Source organism: Halichondria panicea, chromosome 4 (genome assembly GCF_963675165.1).
Source record: "Halichondria panicea chromosome 4, odHalPani1.1, whole genome shotgun sequence".
NCBI lineage: Eukaryota > Metazoa > Porifera > Demospongiae > Suberitida > Halichondriidae > Halichondria > Halichondria panicea.
The window spans coordinates 7,202,517-7,217,376 of record NC_087380.1 but is presented as its reverse complement, the minus strand read 5'-3'; the positions used below and the strand labels follow the sequence as shown (position 1 = coordinate 7,217,376).

At 42.3% G+C, this 14,860-nt stretch overlaps 3 protein-coding genes across 4 annotated transcripts in view; 2 read left to right on the top strand and 1 right to left on the bottom strand.

The window, feature by feature from the left end:
• The first annotated feature begins 67 nt into the window (after positions 1-67).
• On the top strand, positions 68-902 carry LOC135335279 (PAT complex subunit Asterix-like). The gene is made up of 3 exons (XM_064530726.1): positions 68-263; positions 424-521; positions 715-902. Exons 1-3 carry the CDS (start codon positions 132-134, stop codon positions 782-784), a joined length of 300 nt encoding a protein of 99 aa, XP_064386796.1. The 5' UTR covers positions 68-131; the 3' UTR covers positions 785-902.
• On the bottom strand, positions 850-4,089 carry LOC135335278 (uncharacterized). The gene is made up of 11 exons (XM_064530725.1): positions 3,832-4,089; positions 3,474-3,610; positions 3,319-3,416; positions 3,057-3,190; positions 2,898-2,995; positions 2,535-2,630; positions 2,404-2,463; positions 2,243-2,345; positions 1,635-1,790; positions 1,348-1,460; positions 850-1,135 (listed from the first exon to the last, which is right to left on the bottom strand). Exons 1-11 carry the CDS (start codon positions 4,028-4,030, stop codon positions 1,043-1,045), a joined length of 1,287 nt encoding a protein of 428 aa, XP_064386795.1. The 5' UTR covers positions 4,031-4,089; the 3' UTR covers positions 850-1,042.
• A 104-nt stretch (positions 4,090-4,193) lies between these two features.
• Positions 4,194-14,860, top strand: part of LOC135335276 (tetratricopeptide repeat protein 39A-like) — an 18,342-nt gene continuing 7,675 nt past the window's right edge. Inside the window, exons 1-11 of one of the 2 annotated variants that reach the window (XM_064530723.1) lie at positions 4,194-4,407; positions 4,503-4,567; positions 4,797-4,898; positions 5,255-5,330; positions 5,658-5,713; positions 6,093-6,240; positions 6,588-6,652; positions 6,894-6,993; positions 7,193-7,367; positions 13,362-13,429; positions 14,503-14,562. In XM_064530723.1, coding sequence (XP_064386793.1) covers positions 4,357-4,407; positions 4,503-4,567; positions 4,797-4,898; positions 5,255-5,330; positions 5,658-5,713; positions 6,093-6,240; positions 6,588-6,652; positions 6,894-6,993; positions 7,193-7,367; positions 13,362-13,429; positions 14,503-14,562 — 966 coding nt within the window. In that variant the 5' untranslated portion in view covers positions 4,194-4,356. The remainder of the gene's footprint in view (positions 4,408-4,502; positions 4,568-4,796; positions 4,899-5,254; positions 5,331-5,657; positions 5,714-6,092; positions 6,241-6,587; positions 6,653-6,893; positions 6,994-7,192; positions 7,368-13,361; positions 13,430-14,502; positions 14,563-14,860) is intronic. The other variant, XM_064530722.1, reaches the window with a different exon arrangement.

The following is a 14,860-nucleotide window of genomic DNA, read 5'->3' as shown; positions in this document are numbered from 1 at the left end:
CGCCCCCCCCCCCCCCGACACATGTGGCTTTTGAGACCACACCCTACCAGGCTAATGGGCGTGGCTTCTTGAATTGTACTCTGACCCCTTTTTTTCATCTCTCACAGCAGATTTATCCGAAGTTGATCTGGATGGCTCCTAGTGATCCCAGGCGTCCTGACAAAGTGTACAGGTATCCGAAAAACGCCCAGGCGGTAGGGGGCTCTGCTGAGTACTTTAATGCTATTGGCATGGTCTGTAGCTTGGTGGGATTGCTCATGAAGGTATAATAATAATAGTCATTAAATATTTTTGGCCTTGTACGTGTACACACACAAATATTTCAGCTAACTTCTATCAGATATGAGTATCAGATATGAGTATCAGATATATATCCGAAGTGGACGCCTACTTATCTTCCTTAATATTATTTCCCCTGTTTAGATGAAGTGGGCCTCGTGGATAGGCGTGTGTTGCTCTGTTATGTACCTGGCCAACAGCAAGACCGCAGAGGACAAGAAAACTATGATCAGTCTATTCATGTGAGCTGACGTAATATACATATATAGTGATGTCCGTGTCTAACTAGAATTATGACTGATTCAATTGCTTTGGCACAGCTAACCCTACCTATTCATATGTACGTAAAGAAGTTCAGACCTGAAACACCACTTTGTATGCTCGATTGGGTTTTACAGAAACAGTGTAATGTTAGACTATATTCCTCCCTCACAGGTTGGCTAGCTCGTCTCTAGTGATGGTGTACATGCAGGCTCCATCACCGATGACTTTACCATTCACGTAGTAGCTAAACGATTATCACATAATTATGTACTTTCGTCGTATTCTTTTGTATAAGGTTGTACTCTATCGTTTTCGTGTGTTAATATGAATAAACTATACGTCTATTGACAGAACAGAAACAGTGACTGCCCATAACGAAATAACATGAGCTAATGTACTGTAAAAAGGATGTATACTGCGTGTAACTCTAAAAATGCGATACTGTATGTGTATATACGATGGTTCGTTGTGTGGCTATAGTGCATGCGCAATGCGTTGTTCATGCAGATCCTACGAGTCCAATGGTAGCGAATACTAGCAGCAGTAGGGCCACGATTATTCCAATCCCAAGGCCAGCTCGTAGGGGATAATCCTGCAAGGAAGGGAACCATTTATAGACACAACCAACACACTAATTTGTACGTGCTTCATTTCTTTGTACATTAGTTTTTTTGACTCACGAAAGTGAATGTGTACAAATTTTATGGGGCGTAATATATCTATCTCGTCCGAAACTGTCTCCGCACAAATTTAACTGTGCATGATGTGAGCTAATGGATAGAGTATAGTAAAAGTATAACTCACCCTGGAGGGTTCAGTCTCTTCCTCATCGTTGCTCCGTGAGTAAAAAGGTTTGTCCGGTATATTACCAGGCACAGAGGAGGAGGTGCCCATCTCATCAGGATCCAGGGAGAGGTCTGAGAGTGCATGCATGGGGAGAGAGGAGGGTAGTCACTGTATAGTAGATGTTTTGCAGAATAAAGCAATCTTCAGTTGGTGTTTAGTGTTCTGAAGTTGTTTGCAGTCTCTTCTGCAATCAACTTAATATTTATGCATTCATATACATCTATGGTAAATAGCATGCTTCTCACATTTCCTGAACATGATGTCGTAGAGATTGTATGACGCCAGCACCATGACAAATACACCCACCACCCCAGACATCATGTAAATGGCAGCATGCACTCTGTCCCTGTACACTCCAGGCAACTCTTGGAATGCATGGAGTCCCAGCATCATTGCAGCCACTGTGAGTAACAACAAGATGGTGGTTAGACCTATAACTATGATAAACAAGCTTCAGCCTATCCCCCACTCTTCTCCCTTTCCCACTTCAGCCTATCCCCCACTCTTCTCCCCCTTTCCCACTTCAGCCTATCCCCCACTCTTCCCCCTTTCCCACTTCAGCCTATCCCCCACTCTTCTCCCCCTTTCCCACTTCAGCCTATCCCCAACTCTTCCCCCTTTCCCACTTCAGCCTATCCCCCACTCTTCTTCAGCCTATCCCCCACTCTTCCCCCTTTCCCACTTTTACATGTATTTTTTTCTGAAAACATAACATATTGGCAGGCTGCTATTCCTACGTACAATGTATATTCCTATGCTGTGCTATACTGTACAGTAAGTCATAGCTAAAAGGAAAAGGATAGTTAGATAGTGTCTCTTATATATACATTCACATTACGTAGTGGATACTTACAAGCCGCTCCTTCCCCGGCAATAAGTCCGATCGTGCCATGTGTCCAGTTGAAAACAGAACGCCATTCGTTGTTGGGATCGCAGCGAATTATGGCCAGGATAGGCTGCAAACACAGTGCATTCCATATATTCAAGTGGTAGCTATAATTATCCACAACTTACGTTCACTCCTACAGCAATGCACACTATAATACCCATGATCTGATGAGGAACGTTGGCCGGCTGTAACGGAGTGAAATTGTATAATTTTATAGGCAAGCTAAAGATTATAGCCTGTCAGGATGCTATCTCACCGTGGTTGTCAGCCAGGCCCCTCCTGCGTGGACAATGATCACGATTAGTCCCACAATTGTCAAAACCAGCGCACCCACCATGATGCCTATGTGGGACTGAAGAGAACAAGTGCACACATGATAACGTACGTATCTGTTACAGTAACTAAAGCCAAATACAAACACATGCATGCAGCGCTATATGGCAGTCAGGTGAGCAGACTCAGAATACACAGACAGACAGACAGACAGATAGAATGACTGGCTGCCCCGGAATACTATATCTTGTGGCTCCATGGGGCGCCTCATGTTAATTACTCTCAATCCTGTCAGTCCACCATACATACGGGTATTCTTAAGCAAACTTCTCCTATTGTGACTCACATAGAACCATTCTCCAGAGGGCCATACGACTTTGTAGAAAATGGCCATTAAAATTCCGACAGGAGCTAGCAGCCCCCAAGCTGCAATCATCATAGCACCTACAACAAGTACACAAGGTGCAGTAAACTCAGATGCTAATTTGATAAATATGATACGCACCGTGAACTTTGACCAGCTGATAGTTGACATCCCCCTCGGCAACAGGAGGAGGGGGAGTGGTCGGGCGCATCACTTGGATTGGATCGGAGGTGATCCTCACCCAGTAGGTATTGGTGTTCTGAACAATACTGTAGCTGTATATGAACACAAGAAAAAATACCTTTAGTTATGAATTATAGATGCACTGAATTACTCGCTTTTTCTATGTATATATGTAACTAAAATAATACCAAGATACTGGATAGAGTATGTGCATGCTTACTAGAAGTTAAAGCTAGGGATGCCTGCATCAATATTGTCAGCTCTCCACTGTACTGCAACAGATGTTACAGTCTCGTTGTTCATGTGAGAAAGGGTATCCTATATATATATAGAGAAAACATTATTTTAGATGCTCTTTGAAAACAAGAAACTCACATCAGCTGCCTGGCACTGCATTGTTCTCTGTTTCCCATCGTTTTGCTCTATAAAAATACCGAATGGAAATCCAAATTCAGACGCCCTGGCTTGAATCATAAAGCCTTTGAATGGGACAGTAGGTCTGGAGATGGTGACTGTATAAACAAAGTGCATATCAGTTGTCAGTTGGCTGCAGATATATTATATACACTGTACTAGTAGACATTCAACATTGTGCTAAGTGAAAACTAAACAAGGCTGTTACTAAGGAAAGGCCACAATGAGTTTGTATACAACACTACGTATATACGATAGTGTGAGATAGGGCCGGAGCTAGAGTTACTGTTTAACTAGAGCTGAATTCAAGTATACTCACACTGAAAGGTGTTTCCTGGCTCATACATTGCCCCTATACCATCCAACTGCACTAAGGATGGACCAGTCTGCTCTGTTTCAGGATGTTCTGGACGAAGAGAAGTACATGCCCTGGCAGGAGGACCATCTGGCATGGCTGCAACGTGGTGTGGTAACAAGTAGCATGTCAGTAGCAGCAAACTCAGCTTGAATATCTCCATTGCAGTTGGTTGTCTTGGTCAAAAAAAGAGGGGAGGGGCTCAAAAGATGCTAGAAAGATGGGCGTAGCTGCATTGCTCTCGTGCAGTTACGCGTTCGCTACCTCGCAAATTAACTCACAAATAAATGCGTCCATGCAAAGCTAGATCTAGTCTCGCGGGTCCAGTTTTCGAGTATGGCCCGCGAGACTAGCGCAAACCAGTATCAAAGTACAGTCTCGGAAACAATACAATTACAACCTGCCTGGCACCCCTAGCGCTTTTAGCCCTGGTTGCTACCGACTCGACAAGCTGTTTCCTCTCCTACTGTTAGACATCAAGTTCTGTGAATGGCTGACACAGAGAGTGAAGCAAAATCTGTCTCTGATGAAGAATTAGAGGTATTGTATTGTTATGTGCATAAATCGTTTGTATTTACACAGCTGGGTGTTGACATACGCTATATATATAATATATATATATAACTCTCGTACAGTTTCATGATGCCGAGGCTGGAGCCACGCCCCCCTCCTCACACACGCCATCACCTACACTACAGAGGTACGTGTAACAACAGTCTCACCGTGGTGTTGTATGGTGTTGAAAACTAATGATCAATTTATGAGTACCGTACTTCTTCTAAATAGGGCCACCTGGACATGTCGCCCATCATTAAATTCATTCATTCCTTGTGCATACACTTAGTCTCAAAAATGTAAGCGGCGCCATATTTAGAAGAAGTACGATATACTAGAGTGGAAATTAAAATTCTTATTTCTTCGTACAACAGTGGAGAGGTGGATATTGCCTCCGGCATCATTGCCATAGAAACGGCGATGGACATGATGAACAAGAACATGTTCAATGAGGCCATACAGATGCTGAAACCTCGGTATGTTCCCCTGTTTTAATGGAAAATGGGAACGTTGCAAGAATACCCATTTCCTATTTTGTGGTGAAGCTGTTAAATCTTCTTTCATTACTAGCTAGCTTCCTTTGGTGATAGGTCAGGCTGGGCCGGCCGTATATTAAGGGCTATTTTTGGCAGGCAATATCATCGTGTGGGCAATGTACTTGTCCTATTAGCTGCATGACATTTCAGCCTCAGTAATGAGGAATATTTCAGCTGGACCATTATTAATAGTCTTCTTGCATGTGGAGAATCAGATTATTCATGTCAGGTTCGTAGTGCTACCGCTACAATAATAATTATCATTATTATATCAACCCTCCCTCCCCCCCCCTCAGGGCGGACACCTGTATGTATCACTCCATGGCCTTCAGTAGTGTCATGTTCCTCAAGGCTGGGTTCAGCATGGATGCAGTAAGTACATCTTAGATGCACTGTACTGTACTCTGAACTTTGTACTCACTCTATAGGGCCAACATTGTTCCTATGGTCTGTATGTAATATAACAACAACACCTTGTAATCACTCTACACTGTGAAACCTCTCTCTATAGTAATAAAGAAATGGCCTGCCTGGTTGAAAGTATGGTGACCACAATTTATAGCTCTAGGGTTTCCACTGCACATGTACATGTCATGTTAAACTGATTGTCAACTTGGTATTTTTCCCTTGGCTGTGATGAAGTGCTTGTCATTGTGTGTGTATACACGAGGTGATAACAATACCTGCTCTTGTGTGTAGGAGACCATTGAAAGTGCAACTGGAGAATTAAACAAAACCATCGCCCTTTGCAGCGCGTGAGTTAGCTATCAGTAACAAATCATCACTTCATTTGTATATTCTGTATAATTCTGTCACTATGATTATGCTCATTATGGCTTTGTGCTCAATATTGTGTGCATGTACATGTATGGCGATCGTGACAACCGTGGTATGTCTCATATGCCGTATATATTATACCAATCTTCACAAATGAAATGAGCCAAATCAGTAGAACAATTTGACCCTTGGTGATCTAACTATTGCGTTCTGGCAAGGAGGATCGTGTGTCATTACCAGTACTAGTTTAGGTTTTGCAAAGTGATTAAAGTTCACGTATGTTTGATGCTCGCAAAACATTCTAGTAATACGGTACAATACAGATGTCAACTTTGCACTTTTAACCCCCCCTCCCAGTCAACGTAGAAACGTGGGGATCGTGAGCTCTCTCTCTAACTGGATGTTCGGTAACTCTCGTATGGACAACTTCTCCGCCCTAGAGCTACACGCTGAGATCTACTATGCCGAGGCTAACCTGTTGCTGTCTTTCCTCACATTCGTACAGGTGTGTGGGTGGTCGTACAAGTGTGTGGATGGTCGTACATGTGTGTGGGTGGTCGTACAAGTGTGTGGGTGGTCGTACATGTGTGTGGGTGGTCCAAATTCAACGATTTCATGATTTATGAAAGCTTACAGGAGCCTGTTCAGATGGTACGCTCAAATCTCAAATCTGGAATGGGCCATAATTTCCATTTTTGGGAAAAGTCTATGGGCTATATAAATTATAACCCATGGTATTTTGTCAAAAACAGCAAAATTAACTTCTGATTTTAAGACACCATCTTGATGTATATGCATTCAATCTTAAAGTTAACGTTACTAGAGGCTTTAACATTTTCCCTGCCCCTACAGGACGAAAGCCTGATGAGTTTTGTGAAGGGAGGGTTCAGAATACGATCATGCTACTCTCTCTACAAGTAAGTGCACAACATTTAACCTGTTTATAGTATTTGGTAAAGATCACCAACTAATAAGTAACAAGTAGTGCAAGTGTGTTCCAGTGGTAAAGGGTCGTTCATTATAAACGCTCTTATTGATATCTACATTTGTGTAATGTAAAGGGTGTAATGTAAAGGGTGACCTATGCAACAAAATGCATTTTTGGTTGTGCATTATTTACTAGTTTCAATAACGATCTTTACCCATCATATACTGCAGACACCTGTACGAATGGCTCAAGACATGTGAGACAGAGAAGATTAGCCTGGAGGCAAACTTCACCTCTGGTGTCAGAATGGGAATGGGCAGTTTCAACCTGGTCAGTGCATGTACAGTAGTAATGGAATAATTAACATTGAATAGCTTTCACTCTCCTTGCTATTGTACAGTTAATCGGTGTCACTAAGTCAGCTGTACAGGTCTTAACATTTATTACAGCTACCACATAAACTATAGTACACACAAGCACACCCCATACACATCCTCCCACCCACACACCACCCACTCCCCACACACAGTTCCTCTCACTCGTACCGGGTCGTATCCTCAAAGTGCTCGAGTTTGTCGGTTTCTCAGGCAACAGAGAGTTGGGAATGACAGAGCTGGAGAGAGGAGCAACCAGTGGTACCTTCAGAGCCCCAATCTGCACAGCCTTCCTCCTCTTCTACCATACAATGCTCACTGTCACACTAGGTCAGTACAGGGCAGGGTGTCATACAGGGGGGGGGGGGGGTAAACTAGCTCCAATCTGCACAGCCTTCCTCCTCTTCTACCATACCATGCTCACAGTCACACTAGGTCAGTACAGGGCAGGGTGTCATACAGGGGGGGGGGGGGGGATAAACTAGCTCCAATCTGCACAGCCTTCCTCCTCTTCTACCATACAATGCTCACTGTCACACTAGGTCAGTACAGGGCAGGGTGTCATACGGGGGGAGGGTGAAGGGGGGAATCCCCCTCTAGCTCCAATCTGCACAGCCTTCCTCCTCTTCTACCATACAATGCTCACAGTCACACTAGGTCAGTACAGGGGCAGGCAGTCCAATGAGAGCATGAACATGCTTGTAATACAGTTGAGCCTCGGTTATCCGAACACCTTTGTCCCCGGGCCCATTCGGGTAAGTGAAATATTCGGATAATCAAAAGCTGGCTTTTTGCCAGCCACGTGGGCAATTTCCTACTGCGCATGCTCAGATTGCACTATGCTCTAGCATTCGGATAATCGAGGATTCGGATAACCGGGATTCGGATAACCGAGGCTCAACTGTACTATTAATAGCTGTCATTCAAGTTCTGGATGTTTGGGACCCAGGGTCAGTGATGCTTATAGTTATGAGCATGCTTTAGTACTTAGCTGTCATTAAATTATAATTATAATTATGTTCTGGATATTTGGGACAAAAGTAATCTCCCCCTCATCATTCCACTGTTGTATAGTGTTACTATAGAGAGCTGGAAGTAAAAGTCTGTGTCCCAAACTATTAAGGTGTGCATTACGGAAGAACTGAGTTCAGGGGGTTATGAGTGTTGGGGATGAGTATCTTAATATCTTATTTTGAGAGAGTTGTGGATTGCAAGCTAGCACTGTCCTTCTCCACAGGTAATATGATTTATTGTTTGTTCCTTGAGTTGTTGCTAGCTGCTAGTTAGTGTTGTCTCGTGTGACTAGTACTTTGTCTGCTGCTATAACGTTAGCTAGGACTTGCTAATCTTGATTGTATGTTATAGTGAAGTCACGTTACTTTCCGAATACATCTGATGCAAGGTAATACTTTGTTTGATACTCCTCTCTTTTATTATGGACTCTTGCTATTATTGATCGATGTCAGATTTTGAAGCTATATCATTGGTTGGTTTGTGTTGGCCGATACTAACCGTCTCTATTTGTGTGTTTGTATACCAAGCAGTCCCTGAATTGTTTGGATACATTGAGTAATGGGGGGGCGCCGATATCCCTATGAATCTAATATTTTATGGTGGACACTGTTTGAAGGAAAAGTTTGTTGTGAAGCCTGGTCTTAACAGCTCGCTTTGAAGTTTGGGGCAAACAGTGAAGTGCAAAAAACGTAAAATTTACACAAGTACACCACTTTATCAAAGCTAGCTAGTTCTTATGTAAACTAACACTCACTTATCTCAAGTAGTTTACATTTACCCCAAACTTCCAAGTGAGCTGCAAATTAGGTCTCAAAGCAACTTATTTCCTGTCTGCCTCCCCCCCCCCCCCCCCCTCCGCTAATTCCCCGTAGGAATCAACCTCTACCCGTTACATAATGTGTTGTATGTATCTGTTACACGTTCCCTAGCTATTGTAGCTAGCGTACGTGCAGGGTAGTGGGGGGAGGAGGGTACACGCACACCCTCTGTAGTACAAGATATCATTGCATCAATCAAAGCTTGCAGTTCTTTAATTGAGTTTATTTCCATGGTAGTAGGCTAATCATGAAGGTAGGCCTGTACCAACAGTGTCTGATGAAATAGGTGTGGGCAGTTTGATCAGTGTGTAAGCATCCCCATAGCATCCTGAACTTTGTACTTTGTACTCTGTACTTGTTGTAGCTGGTATGGGCTTTTAGTGCACTCTCTAGTATACACTTATAGACGTATGTGTAGGTTATATGTAGGTCATGTTTTCATGGATTAGTGTTTCGTTAGTGTCTCCGCTGTGTTAGCGGTGTGTTGATAGTCTCCTAGGAACAGGGCTTGTTGTCTAGACTGGTTGAGGGTCATATCAATCTTTCACTATAACTGAAATTAACTAATTAGCCAGGAAGGTATGGTAGATTGTGTCTGACTTGCTGCCTGCATGGCCCTATTGTTCTGAAAGGTTAAAAGTGGAGCCCTAACAAGCAGAGAATATATAAACAAGCCGATGGGTAGCTGGGTTCTATTGACCTTTACGCTGTCCACTATTTACTTTCTGTTCCGATGATTAACATGCTTACACGGTGCGAGCGTGCTTAAGACATCTGTGAGGCATCTCTTTAAGCATCCATTAGTAGGCTCAACAATGACATCACAGCTAGACACACCCTGTCAATATACGCATCATACACAAGTATCTTAAGATCCCATACCTATTTTGGAATTTTGTGAAATTTTCACAGTATTGCATTTGCATGCTATTGATTTCCTAAGGTTTCAATGATTAAGCGAAAATTTTTTTTGTCCGTCTTTTGTACTTTTAAGGCTACTTTCTGAGAAATGGGCAGCTGGTTATCACAGTTTGGGCTATTGTCTAGGCAACCTATAGCTCTGTAAGGCTCCTCCTTGCCCTCAGGGCTCATAGCATGCATGGCACAGTAAACACTATACCACATAATTATACATACTGATAGGCACATGCTTGTATCACTAAACACGGTATTTTTCGGATCTTGTAAGATACGGAATGTGTGGAATTTTGTTCAGGTTTAAGTCTCCCAACTTTGATGCTATATTTCCCATAGTTAGCTCTCTTTGTGATGTTCCTTACTGTACATGTACTCAATACTATTATAGTGCTATATAAACTGTATGTTGCCATAGTTATATTGTATATATCCCTGTGCTGTTCTGTGTACGGTGTATATATAGGGTTTCCTAGCAACCCACAAATACTCACACTAACTGGCAAAGACATGTTTGTTATGTACCCAGCATCCCGGGACCACAGCCTCAGGGCAGTAAACAAGTCTGACAGTTTTAACCCACAGCTGCAGGTCTAGTCTAAGAGAAGGGTGACAAAATGTGGGTACCTATGGGCTAACTGGTTTCCACTATCTAATACTGTATTTGTCAGCGCAGGTGTTTGCAGGTGTGGAATTTCAACAACCGCTGCCTTTTTGTGCAGCTTGCATTGTCCACTTAGGTTAACTCGATTAGCTACTGGCTTCACTTCGTGTGTCGTATTAAGTAGCGAGATGGGCTGTAATTAACGTCCAATATTTCAGGAATGCATCTCTCAATACCATGTTAATTGAGAAACAATAGTGGCACGGTCTCCACTCGTTATCCAATCAATCAACTGGTCTCTGCTCGTTATCCAATCAATCAACTCAATCAACCGGTGCATTCCTGCATGGCATGTGTGCATGTGCTGTCAGTGTACTAGCTAGCTCTGTATTAGAGTCATGTTTGTGCTAGCTAGCTCTGATAATGACATACATATGTACTACAGTCTCCTACAGTCTAGTGCTGTGTGTGTGTGTGTGTGTGTGTGTGTGTGTGTGTGTGTGTGTGTGTGTGTGTGCTGTGTGTGTGCTGTGTGCTGTGTGTGTGTGCATGTGTGTGTGTGTGTGCGTGCTATGGCTTCTACCTACATGTACATACATGTATTTCTTGAATTAGTGGGAGGGAGTCTTGTACGTACTAGTACTATAGATACAGCTGCAAACAGCAAAGGTTAAGTGGGTCAACCACACACAGTAAACTGTACACCAGAGTTCCTGAGCTTTGTCTTATCATGTGGGTAGGTATAATACTGAGAAAGGAAGGACGGTTGTCCGCATAGCCACAAGACAGTGTGAGTGGGTGTACGTGTACTCTTGTATAATGCATGTACGTGACCTACACAACATAACTCATAATGACGAAACCTGTGTGTACATATCATCACGTACACATTGTATTGTATCCAGGTAATTGTTCAATTACGTACCAGAAAAATCTGAAATATTTCACGTATATTGACATGTATCTAGGCAGTTGTTGACAGCTTCAGGAAAAATCACCCAACACAAGTGTGTTGTCAAACCCACTAGGCTGGGTGGGCCAAATCATTTTGTGCAGTGGAGAAGCTCAGGAAGTGGTTGATTAGTGTGGATGACTATCCCACAATATTGACATTGTGATACTGCATACACAAGCTTGCATATCAGATTAGCGCAAACAAAAGCCACCGACTATGACACTAAATGCCAGTCTAATGAGTTTGTTAAAAAATCTTAATAGTTAAAACATTCTGTCAAATATTGTACACATCAACACCGCACGTACATGCGTGGTTTATTGAAAAACAGTTTTTTAATTATAGTCTAGTAGTTATTACTCTGTGACACTTGTTTGCAGCTTTGCTAATTAATTTTTGTTTTTGTTTTTCATTCCATTTTTAGGTCAAAATGAGCTTATTTGTGCATAATTGTGATTGGGTATGCTTGGATTTGTAACAACAGCTGTATTGTATTATGTCAGCAACTTCGTACTGACACTGGCTGACTAAGCCTGAGGGCATCAACAACACCTCACAGCTGGCCCCCCACCACATCCACTGTAGTAGCAGGTCATGTCCACCTAGCTATACCCTAATGCAGCTCCCCTCTGGGAAATACACTGTCCAAATTAATTACTTGGGAATTAAGAAATCCTACTAAAAAGTGCAATTTATTATGTGTTAATTATACCATATTCAGTACACAAATCCCTTGGGGCAAATAAAACCCAAATAGAAAATTTGTAAGTGACATGTGGTGTACACACATGTACATGTACATGTATATATGACATGTACATGTGTGTATGTTAGTTTAATAACAAGCTCTTCCGCGTGTTCAGATATCCCTCCTTTAAATTGCTTCAGTTTTGACACTGGCTCCAATTTAGGAATGATTAATTCAATTTTACATTGTCTTGAGTTGGAGAGCGACTCGGTCGTGTTGATTGAGTGGGCGTATGGTGTGTCTGTACTCACTCATTAGTTGTTGTGTCTAAATTAATTGTTTTGTATCGGTTGTTTCTTTAATTTCATTTAACTTGTACTGATTCCTTTATTTATGTCTATACATGTACTTCTCGTGTACATGTCGTGGTAAGCACATGTTGACCTTTCCCCGTACATGTTGACCTTTCCCCGTAAACCATAATGTTAGTCACTTGATACAGGTGGCCAAAATCCACCGAATTTTGCTAATGAGAAAATTATAATTAGATTTAGTTTATAACGTAGCTCTTCCCCGCATAGTCATAACAATAAAACTGTTTGTGTGCATGCATCCTCACATGTGGTGGGGCAAGTGCTGGCAATTATGACCTAAATTCCTGTGGATAACGGGGATGCTTTGAGCGCTAAAGGGAAGGTCACTTCTCAGGGCTCTAATATTAGGAATGTCTGATTCCACGGGCGCCTTTGTGGGCTACTGAATTGCATACTCTGCCAAATTCTAGTGTCTGCTTGAAATCGTGGTTTTATGCCCAGCTGTTAGCTACTACTAGTGTGCTGTCTGCAGGTGCGTTTTGCATGAGCCAGTTTCCCCCCCAGGGCCTTATAGTAAACAAGTTCAACAATAATATATGGAGTGGCTGGAGATTATTTCTCTGATTGCTTGTTGAACCTCCTACTGTGTGTGGTTGGGTCTCCTAGCATTGCGGTGGTGTGTGTGGGCGTGTTTCCAAGGCTATCGTGACAACCATTTGAGAGCAATTAAGACAGAAATTTGGACCACTTTTTCAATTGTTCATTGTTGTGTGTGTGAGAGCCGTCAATACCAACACACCACAGATTAATGCAGACCAAGTTATCCTTTGTATCCCTATTGTAGTTCCAATTGAGTAGTGATGGTTATGTACTGCATATATAAAAAAAATACTGTTAAAATGTTCTGTCACCCACTTGTGCAAAATTTAAACCTTGGTGTACTACTATTATTGTAAAAACACCCCCACACACACCCTACGCCCACACCACCTACACACACTCCACACACCACACAGGAGTGGGTGAGGTGGACCCGGACTACGCTGAGGGACTATTGAACCCTCATCTGGAAAAATACCCAAAGGTGGGTCCATCAAGTAATTGTTATTTCACTACTTGTACTTTAGGTCCAGTGTATGCACCCTGGCCCTTATACTCATCATCATTATATAATATATAATACAGTTGATCCACTGAACAGGCACCGGTAATCTTTTATTAGTGACATGCACCCTGGCCTCTATTGCTCATCACCACTATAATGCTGTAACAGTTGTTTCTTTGCCATGGTTCAGTGGATTAATCTTTTATTAGTGTCAGCTAGTGTGTGTATACCCCACTTCACCAGCCATTAATTACTGCATGGTAAGCAAGCTGACTTTGCAAATCTTAGGTACATTGTACATGTAGGTAACTCCCTCAATCAATGTCAGTATTAAATCTTTTTTCATGCATGTACATGTACTTACATTGTACTTGAATGATGCATACACGCAACCATTACATAATCGACCCCCCACCTCAACCTTCACCTCTACTTGACATGCTTAGATGTACTCTTATTGACAGTTTAGATACTGCCTTTGCTTCCCGCAAACCAACCACCCCCTTCCAAACGCTAAATCTCCCCTCACCACTTGTTGTATGTTGTGGTTTTGTATCGTTTGCAAGTTGTTGACTAAGAACATTCCTAACACTTTGTTTTCTCAGCTAGACAACATTACCAACCCCTCAATCTCAAATAGTTGTTCAATCAACTTTTATACTTCAATGCTAATAATATGTCGATCATAAGGCCGGGGTGTAATGATATCGTGAACCTAAAATACCCTTAGTTCAATAGTACTACCAAAGTAGCTCGTAGACTGTGTAGACTATGATTGGTATCTGCTGGAGGATGGAATAAAAGGATGTAGCTTCTGGTCATATGACAAGATAAACAGGACAGGAGAGTGGTGTCATTGCAGCTCGTATGTACGTAACCTGAATAGCTTGTGTTGGCAGTGAAACATGCGAAAGGAAGTGTTTTTTTTCTCTCTCTTTTGTTAAACACCTACACATGTATGTGTAAACGATACACTATCGCACGGACACACACACACACACACACACACACACACCCACGCACACACACACACACACGCACAACACACACAGTCTGTCCAGTTTCTATATTTCAAGGGAAGGATTTCTCTTCTACATGGCGACATTGACAAGGTAGGTATAGTCTCCACCCCCTAGTGCTCAGATCTGCTGTTAGCAGTGGTGTATAATGTCTGGGTCACATTCTAATGGTGTTATATATATATAATTACAGTACTCAGTAAGTCCTAATATAAATCGGATTAATTCTTCGTCTGTATATACATGTGCGTGTTATGTCATGTTTTCACCTATTTCCTTGTGCCACTATGTCACATGTCATAGTCAATATTTACGCTATATAGCATTTTGTTTGGCTAAACACTGTATATACTAGGAACAATGGTCGTGTTTGTTTGTCTCCACAAATATA

Coding starts and splice junctions, on each gene's coding strand:
- LOC135335278 (XM_064530725.1), bottom strand. CDS start 4,030: ATGGAGATATTCAAGCTGAGTTTGCTGCTACTGACATGCTACTTGTTA. Junction 2,996..3,056: donor TCAGCTGGTCAAAGTTCACG/GTGCGTATCATA, acceptor TACTTGTTGTAG/GTGCTATGATGATTGCAGCT. Junction 1,791..2,242: donor TGCCGGGGAAGGAGCGGCTT/GTAAGTATCCAC, acceptor TGTTACTCACAG/TGGCTGCAATGATGCTGGGA.
- LOC135335279 (XM_064530726.1), top strand. CDS start 132: ATGGCTCCTAGTGATCCCAGGCGTCCTGACAAAGTGTACAGGTATCCG. Junction 264..423: donor TGGTGGGATTGCTCATGAAG/GTATAATAATAA, acceptor TCCCCTGTTTAG/ATGAAGTGGGCCTCGTGGAT. Junction 522..714: donor ACTATGATCAGTCTATTCAT/GTGAGCTGACGT, acceptor CCTCCCTCACAG/GTTGGCTAGCTCGTCTCTAG.